Consider the following 17,198-nt stretch of genomic DNA (forward strand, 5'->3'; position numbering starts at 1 on the left):
TTGAAACGATGCAAAGAGTTCGTTTTGAGCTTCTTCATTCTTCGTCACCAAATATTTTTGGATATTCTTCTTCTTTTTCTTTCCATCAGACAAAAATTACTCCAGATTTCCTGAGTCAAGTGAAGGAAGAGGACGGTGAACTGGAGCTAAACTCAACATTCACATTCAATAAACCCTTCCATAGAATAGCTGCGTTTTGTGTATATCACATCTGTTGGTCATTTTTTCCATTATTGTTTGGTAACCAAAAAGGGATAAAAACTTTGGGCCAAGCCAAGTGACTTTTAACATGTTTCTACAACATATAAAACTTACATTATTATCATCCAGCATATATTTATTAAAAGTTTCTTATATGAAGCTAGAAACTAGTCCATCATTATGGAAGGCTAATATGCAATGTAGTGTCTATGTGTATATCCATATCCATTAGCTTTCGTAGCTTGAGAGCTAATTTCAGTATAATTGAGTATAATTTCCTGCCAGAGTTCGTCAGTCTGTTCAGAATTACAGATTATTAGACTTGTGATATTTTTGTTTCTTGTTGCCAAAATGTAAATTTGTGAAAACACTGCAATAAATGAATGAAGTTTCATGGGAAAATTCTCATGGAATTACCAACAAATTGAGGGCTGTTTATGTGGATGACCTTGCCAGTTATTTTAAACTTTTCGTGGGAAATTTGAAACTGTTAAGTGTAAAGGCTTGATTTCATACTTTCAAGATGAGTAGGTGAAAACGTCCAATATCCTGTTTGGTATAAGAGTTTACGTGAATACATCTTGTTCTTGGAACTATAGATAGATTTTATATAAGCAAATTTTAATAAGCACACTAATTAACTGAATAAATTTAGAAGCTTCCCATTGGAAGTAATTTCTCAAGTTCTAGCGTAAACTTGAAGTTAAGGTGATCAACTGTTGTCACCAATTTCAATTCTGGCAACAGTTCACGTGCCATCTCAAACATGTCTGTACAAGCAAACGAGTTACTTCAAAAATCATAGCAATACTGGGAAATTGTTTTTATCTACTGGCTACACCTTGTATATTACTTTTCCAGACGGTGGATGGAGTCAATATTGAAGATATAAATGTTCAACACTTACGACAACAGATTGGGTTGGTTACTCAGGAGCCGATGTTATTTAACCGTACTATCAGAGACAACATCGCCTACGGCCTCACAGACGACACGAACCTCATGGCCAGAGTGGTGGAGGCAGCAACCGTTGCCAATTGTCACGAGTTTATATCGCAGCTGCCTCAGGTACAGACACACTCTTATTCAATTCATGATATACAGTGACATGCTTCACCTCAACACTGATGTTGAAAACGGAGAAGTCAGAAATCACAGTTCATGTAACTTAAGTGAAAACTCTAAGTGAATGCTCTAAGTGAGAGAAGAGAGAGTACCTTAATTCAAAATATATTGAACTCTACTTAAAAATGTAAACAATACATTTAGGCCACATAAAAGTGTCATAAAATGTGACAAATATACTAAGAACCAGCAAAGGTACCCTGTTATGAGTGCATGTTTGAACACGTTTGCAAGCATTCCACTCTCTCGTAGCACATGCTAGTGGTGATCGTAATAAATTATAGTAACGTGTAAATAAAATCAAAATCTTTTTTTACAAAATTTATTTAAAATCATAGAGATTATTGACAAAGTCACTCTTGAAGTATCAGCCAATGATGTTTCTATTTTAAAAGATTACCTTGGCTAAAAACTAATAAAATTAATTCTGGTAAGTATAAATTCAGGTTTGTAAACAATAAACTTCAATCAAACTGATATTTTATTGACAATAACTGATATTTTATCTCTTAGGATTTTTTTCAATAAAATTTAGTGTGTTATAGGTTTTGTGCCAAAAAATTCTTCCAGGGAATAAAAATGGTTGTCTTAAAGCCATACATTATATTATTTCAAGAACTCTTTTTGGTCTTATTTTTAACTGATGATAACAAATGATTATATACTTTAAGAGAAATTATGGAGTGACTATTTTGTGTTTTAGTCTTGTGATGTATGAGTGATTATCACTACGGGGGTTTAATAGTTCTAGATTTTGAAAATTATATTTCATTAAATCAAAAAGATACGTGTTTATGACAGTTTGAACTTTTACAGTTTTAAAAAGAGGTTTATAATTTTATAAAAGATGTGAATTGTTAATTATTCGTATGACCTTTGTATAATATAATTGAATACTGTAATTATTTACAGATTTGTTGATAAGCCCCAAAATTTCACTTTTTATCTACACTATTTTCCAGGTTAAGTGTTATAGAGGGCTTCTTAGCCCTAACTTCGCCTGGTAAAATAAGGCATCTTTACTGTTACTTTATTTTGATCTAAGTCAAATGATCTAAAAATTCAATTCCGAACAAGAGTTTTGCTAAGCAGAAATGCAATAAAGCTATTTTCTTTGTATATACACTATTAACATAACATAAAGGCACCATAGTATTTGTATTTAGATTATTACATTAGTAAAAGGTTGATATGTAACTAAGCCACACTTTAATTATTTAACTATTTCTTAATCTCAATGGTAGTGTTAATCCATAAATATGAGTGGTACAACTACTTAAAACATTCGTTCATTATGCATCAATGATAATATAAACAGTTTTTTTAAATATCCCCCCTCACATGAATAAGAGCTTTGTGAATGATGGGATAAACTGAACAATTAAAGTTTGAAGTGAAATCTTTAGGTGTCAGTAAAAATAATGTACAAATTTAACAAAACAATGTTTACTAATGAATAATATGAATTTTCTGTAAAATACGGATACTTTAAGCTGACATATCAGTCGAATTGTTTAATATTTATGCACTTTGTTCATCTGAAACTGTTCAATGGGTCTTCATATTTTTAATGGATTGGCTGTCACAAATTCACGCTTCTTTGAAATGATGATGAAAGCTCTTCAAGTTTGAAGGGCTGACTAAAGATTGCACTCCAAACGAGATAAGATGATTGCAAACCTGCCAGTATTGTTTGATCCTTATCTCCGTCACTGACATACCGGTGTCACCAGGGCTACGACACGAGGGTGGGGGAAAGTGGCTCCCAACTATCAGGAGGCCAGAAACAGAGAATTGCCATCGCTCGAGCACTCGTACGAGACCCAGCCATTCTGCTGTTGGACGAAGCCACGTCTGCTTTGGACACGGAAAATGAAAAGGTACACCTAATTAAGTACACCTAACATATACAAACATAAATGTCAAAATGGTCTCCATTTTGTTTGTTGCCGATGTTTACACATGTATAAATTATACATATAACTATGTACAAGGTGTAAATTAAGTCATGATATGCCTAGGTATATTCCAAACGGATTGAGATATGGCTGTAAAATCTTCACCATACCTATTAAAATATTTTTTAAACCTTTTGGAGGGTAAAAATATCCCCCCCCATTTTCAAAGGGGGGTAGAGAGGAGTAAGTTTAAATTTTCAAATTGCAACCCCTATTTTGTGACATGTCATTTGAAAGGTAGATTCAAAAGAAACACAATGACTTGAATGAAACACCTCTAGGACGATCGTAGCAAAAGTTATGTACAACCCCTTTCATCTAAAGGTGTAAATTAAGTACACTTTACAAATGAGTAATATTACGTATTACATTTTTGGAATTTTTTAGGGTAAAAATATTTTAGCCCCCTTAAAAGGTGCAACTTTGTACAAAAGTTCATGTTACATACCTACTAAGTGTACTATAACTTTGTTTTCATATTCTTCTGTGATATTTATATTCTTGATACATGTTGCAGCAATAGGCACGATATAAGGAAGGAAAGGGAGAGGTGTTTTGCAGTATATTTACTTGATATGTGGCAAAATTCAAACTTACAATTTTCATTCAGTGGGTGTTATTTTGGTTTGTTATGCTATAAAATCGTCGTATTATATGATATTATATTCTTTTGTGTAAGTAATCAACGGGACTATATGGACAGCAGGCTGCAATTTTGGCAGAGGTATTTCTTTTAAACAGATTTGAAATCATAATAACTTACTAGTTTGTTGTGTTGAGTAATATTGAAAAGGACTAGAAGTGGTCCAGATGACTTTGATTTTCACATAGTTCTATCTCTAAGGGGCGTAATTTTCCAGAGAGTGGTTTTGCACATAGCTTATAACAACATAACAACACAGCATGGCTTAGTACTGTAGCGTGTTTATTCCAACCACACAAAACACAGAGAAATATTGTTCTTTTACAGAGGACATTGTAAGGGTCCATATGTGTATGTGTTTCATTGACACTGTCCGGGTAGAATTCCCAAATTTGCAGGCCAAACTGATATAATAGAAGGTAAGTATACTTCATATAGAATATACAGGGTGTCAATTAAGTCTGGAACCTCTTTTTTAATTTTTAAACCACAATATAAAAAAATACCAAAGTTCACATGTGCTTACTGGTGATAGTAACGCACATATCTGCCCAATTACCGACCAGATAATCCCTTTGGGGGATGGTCCACAAGGAGTCAGACAAAATTCTTAAATAGCAGCATAGGTCAAGTTTGGTATCAAATTAAAGGTCTTACTTAGCAGAGTACAATGTCGCAAACCGGACTTCAAAAGGTGGATTCATTCAGTAGTTATAGCTACTTGAATTTTAAAACAATTGAACAATGTAAATTATTAAGTATTACAAGTAAACACCAATGTTTAAGTACCTGTGATCAAAGTAAGTGTTCAAAATGTTCCCCTACCATCGTCTGGCAATGTCCTAGGCGGTTGTAAAAGCCATCCACTGCATTTTGAAGGTAGTCACGGGGAATATCTTGAGCTTCTTGGACTATGAGATTTCTTAGGTGCGCCAAATCTCGAGGCTTAGTATGATAAACTTTATCTTTGAGGTATCCCCAAAGAAATAAATCCAGCGGAGATAAATCAGGGGAACGAGCAGGCCACTCTACTGCACCACGTCTTCCAATCCATCTGTGAAGGAATATTGTATCCAAGTATTCTCTAACAAGGAGAGCAAAGTGTGGTGGCGCGCAATCTTGTTGGAAATAAATTCTTTGAAATTGTCGACCAAGAGCAGCTTGTAGTGCAGGAATTATCTCATTTTGGAGCATTGCTAGATACGAGTCACCATTTAAATTACCATTGATCAATAATGGGCCCATAATTTGATTTCCTATAATACCTGCCCAAACGTTAAGTTTCTGTGGATGCTGTGTATGACTCAATCTGCCACTTTCACATTCTAACAGTAGTTGTGTTATTGGTAATAATTATTGATTCCTGGCTTCGATTACTACATTGTCAGATGATGGGAGGGGAACATTTTGAACACTTACTTTGATCACAGGTACTTAAAAATTGGTGTTTACTTGTAATACTTAATAATTTACATTGTTCAATTGTTTTAAAATTCAAGTAGCTATAACTACTGAATGAATCCACCTTTTGAAGTCCGGTTTGCGGCATTGTACTCTGCTAAGTAAGACCTTTAATTTGATACCAAACTTGACCTATGCTGCTATTTAAGAATTTTGTCTGACTCCTTGTGGACCGTCCCCCAAAGGGATTATCCGGTCGGTAATTGGGCAGATGTGTGCGTTACTATCACCAGTAAGCACGTGTGAACTTTGGTATTTCTTTCTATTATGGTTCAAAAATTAAAAAAGAGGTTCCAGACTTAATTGACACCCTGTATATGAAAAGTTTCAGAGATCTGTGGCAAGATTGCAGCACGTAACAAGTGAAATAACAGAGCGCTGCAACATCAGTAGACAATAGACAATGTACTTTATTCATTATCATTGAGACAAGAATGGTGTCATTAAACAAAATACAATTTTTTTTAAGTTGAGATAAATCACAGTGGTTCGAGAGATGTGGTCAGGTAGTTAGTCCTCCAGTTCAGGAATTCCTCTATTGTATAAAAAGGCCAGTCAAGAAGCCAGTCGATCAGTTTTTGTCGGAGTTGTTGCTGTTCCGTGGGGTTCTTGAACTCTTGTGGCAGGATGTTAAGAAATTTTGCACCAGCAATGGTGGGTTGTTTTTCGTAGAGAGTTCAACGATGGGTGGGAAGTATGTAGTCGTGTGCGGATCTTGTGTTGAGGGTGTGAACGTCATATCCTCTTGTCAGATATTGTTGACTTATATATGAAACTACTTCTAAGATGTACAGGGCTACTGAGGTTAGTGTTCTTAGCTGTTTAAAAGCACCTCTACACGATTCTAGAGGTCCTGTTCTCGTTAGTATACGGATTGCTTTTTTCTGAAGCACTAGTACCCTTTAAGTGTTAAATTTAGAGGAGTTGTCCCAGACAGTTATTGCGTACCTCAGGTGACTCTCGAAGAGAGCATAGTATGCACATTTTACTATTTCTGGGCTAGCAACTTGTTTTAAGCGCCTTAGGACATATAAAAATGTGTTAAGTTTCCCACATAGTTGGTCGATATGGTCACTCCAAGAAAGAGATTCGTCAATTAATATTCCAAGGTACTTAACATTGTCCATTCTTTCAGCATTCGGTAATTCCAGCACTTCTTCTTTCTTCCTTCCCATTATTAGTTGCTGAGTCTTTGTTTGATTCAATACCAGGTCATTTACTTGACAGTATTCTATTGCCATATTTATGGCAATGTATGTGTCTATTTCCAAGGTCGAAGGTTGTTTATTTTGTAGCAGGAGTGTAGTGTCATCTGCATACATGAGCATGGAGCAATACCTTTTTAAGTAGCACAACTGTCCGGACAATAGCCTAAAGGGAATGTGCTAAAATAAAAACTTTTCATATTATAAGTATTTAGTGTCTGTACTACTAAGAAAACAAAGGCAACATTTGTTGCAGCTTGTGCAAGAAGCACTGGATAAAGCACGAAGGGGCCGGACATGCATCATCATCGCGCACAGGCTGTCGACAATACACGATGCAGACTTAATCGCAGTTCTGGACCGTGGCAAGGTCAGAGAGTTGGGGACCCACCAGCAGCTTCTGTCCTCGCGCGGTCTTTACTATCGGCTGATGAAGGCTCAACATCTGTGACCGTACCTAGCTCCGAGCAGGCTGAACCAGCCTGTGCATATCCTGCTCTGGATATTGCTGCTCAGGATAAGTCTGAGCTGGGCAAGATCACAGATATCCGACGGTATTATCTTTACAAGAGAAATATCTCATGTTGTAAAAGGAGAGATACCTAAAGGTTCAGGTTATTGTTGTAGATTATATATGTTTGAATTAAATATATCTATATTGTATATGTTGTCAATATATTTTTATTAAAAATAAATTCTAATTAAAAATAACTGTTTGCTTTTGTTGAATCTGAGCTAGCTGTACTTGAAACCATCTATTTTGTCCTACAACAATGGTAAATATTAACTACACATTTATTTTTAGTTGTGGAGTTTCAGAAGATTTTATTTTCAAAACTAGGTACACATTTAAAAACCTCCATTTGTGGATAATGTTATTAAAAATATTTTAAAACAGAAAAAACTTAATTTAACATTTTTTTATATTTATTATTTTTTAGAAATTAAAAAATAGTACTCTGTGCATTAGTAAAAAAATAAGTCTACAAAGTAAAATAACAGTTATAGTGAATCTGAATGAGATTTTACTGAACAACTAAGCACTCACTGAGTGGTTTAACGTCATGAAGTTGGCTGATAAGTTGTCAATTGTTGTGGCAACGTAGCTGTGGCTGATAAGCTTACATATCGTGAATCACCAAGATATCATCTGTTAAATGACAAATGATAAATGAAAAACGTGTCACAATCAGGTAACTTTTCACAAGAACGCTGCCAGGTTATTATCATCTTGAGACTGTTATACCCTCCAAACTTTCTGGATGATGTGGTAAGTAAAACAGAGAAATCACTGAAAAATTAATAAACTAAATACTATTGAGTAATAAAAATATGTTAACCACATTTAAAAAACATGAAAGAATAAGAATAGTTAATAGTAGCTCCAAATTCAGTTTACAAAACCTATTTCTGCTTTCCTATATTTTAAATATATTTACTACTATTTAAAAATAACCATAAACTGTCAGTACATAGTGTTTCAAAACCTTGTATTTAATTTAATGAGACCTGTAGGGGATTATTAGATTTTGGAAATCTGCCATTTTATGGGGTCTTGATCCTCAAAACGTAGGTAGTGTTCCATTTTTGTTAGAAATAAAATTGTGACTAATTAGCACAATAACATGTTAGGTTCAAATTATGTTATATTTTATAACCTTATAAAAAAAAATTAAATTATCTTTTAGAAAATTTAATCAACCTAATTACATTTCTAACAAAATGTTTGATTATTTTATGCAATTAATAAAAATAGTAGGATCAAAATTCTCCAGCCTAACCATAAAAAATATAAGATTTTATGAATTATATTTAATGTAATCTACAAGGAAAGTAGGTAACTCATGTGGTATTTTTGAAATTAGTACACAATCTACTTTCTTTTGATTTAGTAAAAATTTGACCATTATATTTTTTTAAACTGACTCAAACCCTACACCTCCTGCTTGCAGGTCTTGAAAAAAATAATATTTAAAAGCTACAAAAAATGTCATGAAAAATGTGTTCCAGTATATTTACTAATATGAGAACTGTGATAATTTGAACATTTTGACAAAAACAGTTTTTTTAGCACAGCAAGTGAACCATGAATGAACTTAACCACATTGATTTATTACTCTCTTATTACACACAACTTTCTCCATTTAATCTTTGCTCTATCTTTTTTTGTTTCCAAGATCCCTTCAGTATGTATACAATTTGGAACACCGGATATATACTGTATTATATATATATATATATATATTTATTTATATTTTAATTATAGTGTAGGTTTACACTTAATCTATATGTTTTTTCATTTCAATAATGCGGTTAATAATATTGTTCTTCCTAAGAAATTATTTGAGAAATAATATCATTTTAGTACATGTACATGTGAAACTTTCTTTTTCCTTTGCTATTTCAGAATAACAATGGGGGAAGAGAAAGACTGGCACATTTCAGCTCAAGAAATTCAGCAGAAGTTTTATGAAAGTCTTGGATCCAGACCTTTTGATGAAATAGAAAAATCCAACCGGTTCCTCCTCAAGAAAAAAGTTGGATTTGCCATATGTGGGAGACCAGTCGAGCTTCCCTGTCGTAAAAACTACAACACAGGTTACAACAAAGAGCAGTTGATTCTTATCAAAACGGTTTGCAATAAAATTGTTGAAAAGAGTGAATACAACCCAATTAGATTTGCTTGTACCATCTTAGTTCCTTATCACAAGGGTATCCAACCTGGAATTCCAATATTCAGAATTGTTACGGCCTCTGGAAACATATTCATTGACGCACGTGCTAGAGTTTATAGAAACTGGAATCACTTTTTGGAAAAGAACAAACTACCTGACTGTCAATATTGCTACCCTCTTGATGGTGAGTACTCTCATGAAAAGGGATTGGTCTTGGGATTTGCCTATTCCCCAGCGAGTGGTGTGGTCAACAAAGCTGCCGATTACCTAGACACAGCAGGGTCAGTTGTGTCAGTTGCTGCGGCTTCAGTGCTGGCCGCAGGGTTCTTCATCACAGTTGCTCCGGCTGTGGCTGCAGTTGCTGCAACATCAGCTGCGTGCACTGGTGTCTACGGAGTGGGGCGGAGTGTCAGCTCGCTATACGACAGGAATAAACATGAGCAATCCATCGGATTGAAGGATAGAGAATCTCGTTCTGCTTGGTTGTCCATAGGATCCTCGGCATTGGGAGCAACAACAGTGGCTGCTGTCGGGAAGGCTCAGACGATTGTAGAAGGAGGTAAGTCGATCGGTAGGTTTGGTACCTATGGACTCCACGCCCTGACTGCAACCTCTGTCGCTTTCACTGGCTACGGGTTCGTAGATGCTGCCATCATTTGTGCGGATAAATACAAGAGGGGGAAACTGACGAAGAAGGATGTTTTTGATATGTCGTGTGAGTTACTGTTCCTATTTAATGCTGTCGCTTCATCCAAGGCGACGGTTAGGCTGATTGATGATATGTCTGAGACAGCGAATGATGCATTATCGGATACGAAATTGACAAAAACGCAGAGAAGGAACTTGAAAAAGAGGGAAGCAAAGAGGATAACAAAAGCTTTGCAAATGGCATCACTTGAGGATGCAGATCAATCTTCTGGTCCAAGGATCTCATTGCTGCTTCAGCCACTTCTTTCTGAAGCCATAATAGCCTATGCCCCAAGAGCAGAGGAGATTTTATACAAGTGCCATTCTATAGGTCATGATATGATGAGTTGGAAAATGAAAGAAATTTCCGATGACAAATTGTTGATGAGTACATGCAACAATATGGAGATGTTGTACAATGACCATGAGATTGAAGTTGAAGAAGCAAATATGAAAGTTCTAAAATATTTTAGGTCTTCAGCTACTGATAGAAAGAAAAGAGAAGTTATAAAGTTTTATAACAACAGTTCTAAAGAATTAAAGTCAATATTTTGCACTAAAATAATCAACATGGAAGATAGAGTGGAAGCCATGATGAATGATGCAGAAAGGGACATTATTGATTTGCAGGAACGTTTACAAATTGAGAATGATAAAAGTATCTCAGAGAACATTGCAGTCTACTACGAGGAAGAACTGAATCCTGAAACTCAAAGTCTTCTTAATGCCTGCATCGACATAATGTTTGCTTCTCCACAATTCTGTAGTGGTCTTCATGATTTTTGTGAGCTTTTGGACAAAGTTACCTCTAAAGTTGTAAAAGCATTCAAAGCAGAAATGGCCACCTATATTGCATCACTGGAGCCCACTGAATCTTCATCAAAGAGTCTGTTCTATGCAGACTTATTCAACAGGACTCATGGAATCAGAGAGGAAGTTGTTGACTGCATTTTTAGTAAAATACTACAAGATGTAAAAAGTACAATTACAGTCGATGGTAGACGAAAGGAAGCTGTCAGTGAAATTTCTGCAAGAATAACAGCGTTATGGGAGGGTCTGACTGAGGGTTTGTATGTGTACTATGGTGCCCATGGGGCAGGCCGGCTGACAAGGATCGAGATATTACATGTTATCAACAGTGTTACCAACATGGCCATTCAAGAGAACAACATTCGGTTGCTAGAAAATGAGGATGAAGATGTGGTCATCATTGAGGTAAAGGCCTCTGATGTTTACATTGCTGTGTATTGTGGAATAACAGAAGAATTTGATTCTTCTGGTGTTATTCTTATTGTAAAGTAAGGACCAAAGGCAATATTTAATAATAAATAATAGTAATGACTGTAATTTATTTTTGTACACAGTAAATAAATTTTAATTTTAATAAATAAAAAAACCATAAGCATGTTTTTTTTTATTCCAGTTACTTCAACAATATTGTAGACTAAATTTTTTTAACAATAGAGTAAAGAGAAAGTCTTAATGCTTCTCAAAATTCCCAAGACAAAACACTTATTGTGAATCTGCCGTTGTCCACAAACACTTTGTCAACTCGTTAAACTAGGCCATCTGTAGGAACAGACTTGTGTCCTTGACTTCCTGCATCATGCATGTCAGTTCAGTCATCTTTAAACTTTCAACAAAGTTCACGCACAATACCATCACTCAATGTTTTCTCCATAAATACGGCACATTCTCGGATGGATTTCTGCTCCACAATTCCCTTCTGCTTGGAGGAAATGAATCAATTCACATTTGGTGGAAGAATCAATAGAGGTGACCATATTTATGTGACTGCAGCTTAGCACAAACTACCTACTTGAAATCGGCAGTGACAAATGTTGTAGAGGGGAAGATGTGCGATTGACATTGCCGTCATAGCCCTTGTCATTTGATGACTGAGCCAACTAAATGATAACAGCATTAATGGCAGACCCTTCTTAGTAGGTGGTCACTACTTTTATGTTGTTCAATTAAAAATGTTGGATGGGTATAATGATCAAGTTGGTAGACGTATGTCTTTACCACCACGTTGTTTGCGTCAAACGTAGACAGTCAATATTTAAATAATGCCAAATGTTGAAGATAAATTATAGACCTAATAGAATATGCCCCACATTGACTCCGGTATTTGTTGTGGTTCAAGTCACAAATGTTTAAGTACGATGATTAAGTGACCCATGTTAATGCGATCATTTGTTGCAGATCAATTTAAATTAATGTAAATGTAGTTGTATAATCAGTAACAAATTTGATAGCACTTGTACAAATTCTGTACATTTTCAATAATTGGCTCCAGGTTGGTAATCGCAAATTTTGAAAGTCAAATATGTAGGTTACTTGTTCAAACAGTCCCCAAGTAGGTGCCACTATTCATATATATATAAATATCACTCACATCTTTAATTATTCATAAAACACCACATATCAGACACATTGATTAAAGTGCATTCAGAAACACGTGCTCAGCAATAAAGTTCTGTTTTATTACTCATTAAATGAAAACTTCTATATATTAATAGATGTATCATCAAATTAAATTCAATGATCCACTAGTAATTTCAAAAACTTGTATTACAATGCGGGTGAACTCTCGCACGTGTTGCTCATTCAGTGTCCAAAACCAAAGGGAGACACTATGGCTGTTTCATCATGTACCCAAACGCTTTTTCACCAATAAAATAGGAATCAAATATACGTTATTTTATAATACAAATTAGGTTATACTGATTTTAATTTAATATTTTCAAGTTGTTTATATGTCAGACATCTTTCTCTCCACCCATGACTAGTGCAAAAACCTGCCATACTATGAAGTCTATGTCAAGTGTGGTGTATTTGGTCTCCTCCTACTCAAATCTCCAATTATATTATCATATGAAACAATTAAAATTGTGTATCATTCTTATGTCGAATCAATTATTAGAAGAAGCATTATACTCTGGGGCTAGGCTTCTGGCATTGAATCTGTCTCTTTATTACATAAGAGAATAACAATAGCAATTTTTAATTTTAGCTATCGAACTTCATATATACAGTACTTCAGGAATTCACAAACCTTCACCCTTACCAGTATATATACACGTTAGAGTATGGGTTCGTGGCAATTAAGATTCAGATCCAAAGCTAAATATAAACAAATTAATCTTAATCATAATTATAATATAAGAAATCCAATTAACTTAAGATCATCTTACCAGTTAACCCTTTAAGGAGTATGGACGTCATATGAAGTCTTCTTTTGATAGGCCAAAATGAGTAATGGATAAAATCCACAAAATTACCAAAAGGAGTAAAAAATTAAAATCTTTAAAATCTCTTAAAAATGTTTATTTACATTTGAAAGCTTAATAAAAAAAGGACTATGTGTTCTTCAAGTGAATATTTCAGTACTTTTTCAAAATCAAATGTCTTATTTCCTCACTACGGCAGACACATTTAATATTGTATTCCATTTGGACAACAGTAACAAACTAGATGGTTGCTCAATAAATATGTCACTCTAAATATGGCCACAGTATGCAGTATACGAGGAATGGCTAGTATAATGTGGCGGCATATTCTGACAGCAAAGCGATGTTCGCGCGCGACACGACCTTGAGTCAGTAGCTTCTACCATGTGGCTACTGCGATCTGGTGGTAAAATCAGGTTACAAGTGAATTCGAACACAAAAAATGGAAGTTAAGTATGTTACCGATTGATGGAACCACTTAGAGACTAATCTACTAAAAGGCAATCAGTAATAGCAATGCTTTTACGATAATACAAAAATACAGAGGCTAAACGTCATATGACGCCCTTACTCATTATGTAGAGTTTCCATGCTCTCCTTAAAGGGTTAAACTAATTTTAAAAAGATCCCAATATATGGATTTAAAACAGTACAATAATCTAGCTAATTACTATAAAGAAATTTGTAATGAGTAATTTAGATTAAATATGAAAATAAAATTAATAGAACAAATCTTAATACTCACTTCAGGAATATTATTAAGATTTATTTGTTTATCAGTCACTGTATGATAAACCTACTTGATTTCTTTTCAGCGGTTTAATTGTCCACTGAACTATTAGTTTTGTTATATATGTGAAAATAGTATTTTGTTTTGTTTGTATAAATGACATTTTTCTATATAAACTATTAACTGTTGATTATTAATAATATTTGCAAACACAAAATAGCAAATTAAGTATTTATGTTTGGTAAGCGTTATAAATATTAGCCTATATGCATATATACATATCTATGTACTTTATATTCCACTGAATAATTTGTGAAACATACAGTTGCAAATGTGAAAAGATAACAGTAGAGAGATAAAAGATTACAGACATTTTGGGATGATAACTTACTAAAACATCTAAAAGATTATAGAAACTGATTATGAGGTCATTTAAGTGAACCAGAGATAACACTGAAGTAAGATGTATTTGGAATATGTGACCTATCCGTTTTCTGCTCACATTTCTGTGGTCGGTGGTGCCAAAATCATTAACCCACTGCTAATACTTAGCTGTCAGAATAATTAGAAAATTGACTTGTATAAAATTACTTATTGGTTTGAAATTTATTTTAATTATATGTAAATTTTCCTGCAGACATAACAGTGAATGCTCAATTAACTATCAAAATCAGACAACCGCAATTTAATTTAAAGCTGTGATTGTCTTTATGGAATTAAGCATAATTATTATTGTAGTGTACATAAGTTTGGTACAAAAGTTCCTAGAGTGTATGCAATTTTATCGAGCATCTAATGGGCATCTACAGATTATGGAAATACAATCACAATTGTTGCATAGGACTTTTAAAGAAAGTGTACATTCTTCAACTAAAAACATTATTCGTATGCAAAAAAATCTTCAAATATTTAAATTTCCACATAAATAGTAGCTATAAATTAAAAAAAAAAAACTATAAATGCATGGCAAATTTGTCCCAAGATCAACAGACAGTTATTGTTAGACAGATGTTTACACATGCATAACTTACAGTCTTTTTCCCAAATACCACTTTTTGATTTGAAAGGATTTCAAATATATCTACTGAAAACTAACATTTGATTTTATTTACCATAAAAATAATTTACAGGAGAGGAAGAGGTTCATGTACAATTGTATACAAATAATAAAATTTCAATATGAACACAGTTTTTATGTTCTTTTTATTGTAATAAAATAATTAATAATTAATCATATTGTCAGAAAGACATCAATTATAAATAATCGCTTTGTAAATCAGACCTCAGGTGGGTGTGTGTAGAGCTGTTCCAAAAATTACCCCCAAAGTTTTGGACTGTAGAAAATCTCCTTTAGTGTCCAATTTGTCTTCTACGTTTGTCCTTTGAAACCTGAAATTAAAAAAAAAAAATCTAACCAGTATTATATACATACATTAATAATAAATTCCTAATCATTTTTTTAATGGTATTAGTCATTACAGCAATGTATATATTTAACTTGTAATCAGTCTTACCTAAGTTTACACAACTATTTACAATATTCACACGAAGACAATTAGAATACTTTTAATCAACTGTGATGTTATATAATAGTTCCATCCCTCCAAAAATTGAGTGGTGTTGGTCATCGCAAGTATTAGTTAGAAAAGCTTTTATGTAATTCTACACAGCAACTCATTTATCCCCCCCCCACCCCAGAAGCTCTAACTATAGAGTAATACATTCAACAGAAAATCTATTCAACGGTATTCTCCTCTTACACATATTTCCTGATTTACTCACCGGAAGTGGGTCTAAGTTGCTGGCACCATCACTGGTACCAGATTCAAATTCATCAGTGCCATATAGATTTTGCAGAGGGAATTCCTTTTTGAGTGGTGTAAAATTTTCCAAGCTGGTTTGAATCGATGTGTGAAAGGAGTTTTGACTTCCTGTCTCTTTTAGCTCATAAAATGTGTTACATCTATTGCCTCCTTACAGTGTTCTACATGGTCTTGATATACCAGGCTTGTTCAGAAAGTAAGTACTGTTTTTAAAAAACCAAGTAACACAATTTTATTTCTACATGAAATCCCAAATCTTAAAATATTTTTCTACATAGTTTCCACCAATGTTCAAACACGTGTCGTACCGAGTGATCAATTTGTCAATACCCTCTTCGTACAAGGTTCCTGGTAACGAATGTAGCCAAGACTCCATGGCAGATTTCACTTATCATCGGTTTCAAAGCTTGGCCGCTTAGCTCCCGCTTCATGTGCAGGAACAAGTGGTAGTCAGACGGTGCCAAATCCGGGCTGTAGGGTGCGTGATCCAACTGCTGCCAACGAAATTGTCGAACCACTGTTTGAGTGTCACCAGTGGTACGGGGCCAAGCATTGTCATGAGCAACCAATTCTGTTACTGAGGATTCCTGTCCTATTTTTAAATTGCCCACCTTAGTTTCCTTAAGGTTTTGCAATACCTTGCCGCATTAATGGTTTCACCTCTTGGGAGAAAATCAATCAGCAAAACACCTTTCCGATCCCAAAAGACAGTGCACATGATTTTTTGTGCAGACATTGTCGTCTTGAATTTTTGTTTCTTCGGGGTTGTGTGTGTCGCCACAACACTGACTGCTGTTTGTATTCCGGTGTGACATGACGGACCCAAGTTTCATCACCTGTCACAATTTTGTATAAAAAATCCTCACCATCATCACTGTACCGTGTGAGAAAAGTCAAAGCACTTCCAAGTCTCTTGGTATTGTGCACATTAATAAGCATTTTTGAAGTCCATTGGGAACACAGCTTGTGATAACCTAAGTGGTCCGTAACAATTTCATACAAAAGTGCGTGAAATTTGTTGGAAATCGTCAGATAGCGTTGTCATAGTGTCTGTTCTCTTGCAATTTTTCGTCAACTGCTCTTACCAGATCATCAGTGACGAGGGAGGCCGACTGCTTTGATTCTCATCATGCACATTTTTTCAAAGGTAGTTGAACATTCTAACCTACTTTCTCACCATTCCTTCATTCATCACGTCTTCTCCGTAAACATCTGGAAGTTGACGATAAATTTCAGCTAGTTTCACATCCATTGCGTTCAAAAATCTTATTACAGAACGAGTCTCACAATCGGCAGGATCACTAATTGTCTTAAACATTTCAAACGTTCAGTAAAAACTGAAAACACAACGTAGAACAACTAAAATGGCGTGAATCAACAGCCAGTAAACAAGGACAACTAGTGCGCATGCGCGGAACACCGATTGCTGTGCTACGTCGGCAGTAGAATGAAACAGT

The 17,198-nt window shown here is 34.6% G+C and overlaps 3 protein-coding genes across 5 annotated transcripts in view; 2 read left to right on the forward strand and 1 right to left on the reverse strand.

Annotated features, from left to right (window-relative positions):
• Positions 1 to 7,304, forward strand: part of LOC124366289 (ATP-dependent translocase ABCB1-like) — a 67,602-nt gene extending 60,298 nt beyond the window's left edge. For all 3 annotated transcript variants that reach the window (XM_046822706.1, XM_046822707.1, XM_046822708.1), the window contains 3 exons: positions 1,063 to 1,269; positions 3,060 to 3,206; positions 6,850 to 7,304. In XM_046822706.1, coding sequence (XP_046678662.1) covers positions 1,063 to 1,269; positions 3,060 to 3,206; positions 6,850 to 7,044 — 549 coding nt within the window. In that variant the 3' untranslated portion in view covers positions 7,045 to 7,304. The remainder of the gene's footprint in view (positions 1 to 1,062; positions 1,270 to 3,059; positions 3,207 to 6,849) is intronic.
• Positions 7,305 to 7,583: 279 nt separating this feature from the next.
• Positions 7,584 to 11,656, forward strand: LOC124366290. The gene is made up of 2 exons (XM_046822710.1): positions 7,584 to 7,863; positions 9,001 to 11,656. Exon 2 carries the CDS (start codon positions 9,008 to 9,010, stop codon positions 11,255 to 11,257), a length of 2,250 nt encoding a protein of 749 aa, XP_046678666.1. The 5' UTR covers positions 7,584 to 7,863; positions 9,001 to 9,007; the 3' UTR covers positions 11,258 to 11,656.
• Positions 11,657 to 15,114: 3,458 nt separating this feature from the next.
• LOC124366294 (alpha-amylase 4N-like) overlaps positions 15,115 to 17,198 on the reverse strand; it is a 28,847-nt gene continuing 26,763 nt past the window's right edge. The window contains exon 13 of the mRNA XM_046822719.1: positions 15,115 to 15,307. Within this exon, the coding sequence (XP_046678675.1) occupies positions 15,269 to 15,307 (39 nt within the window). The 3' untranslated portion in view covers positions 15,115 to 15,268. The remainder of the gene's footprint in view (positions 15,308 to 17,198) is intronic.

The sequence above is a fragment of the Homalodisca vitripennis genome, chromosome 7, assembly GCF_021130785.1.
Source record: "Homalodisca vitripennis isolate AUS2020 chromosome 7, UT_GWSS_2.1, whole genome shotgun sequence".
Classification (NCBI taxonomy): Eukaryota; Metazoa; Arthropoda; class Insecta; order Hemiptera; family Cicadellidae; genus Homalodisca; species Homalodisca vitripennis.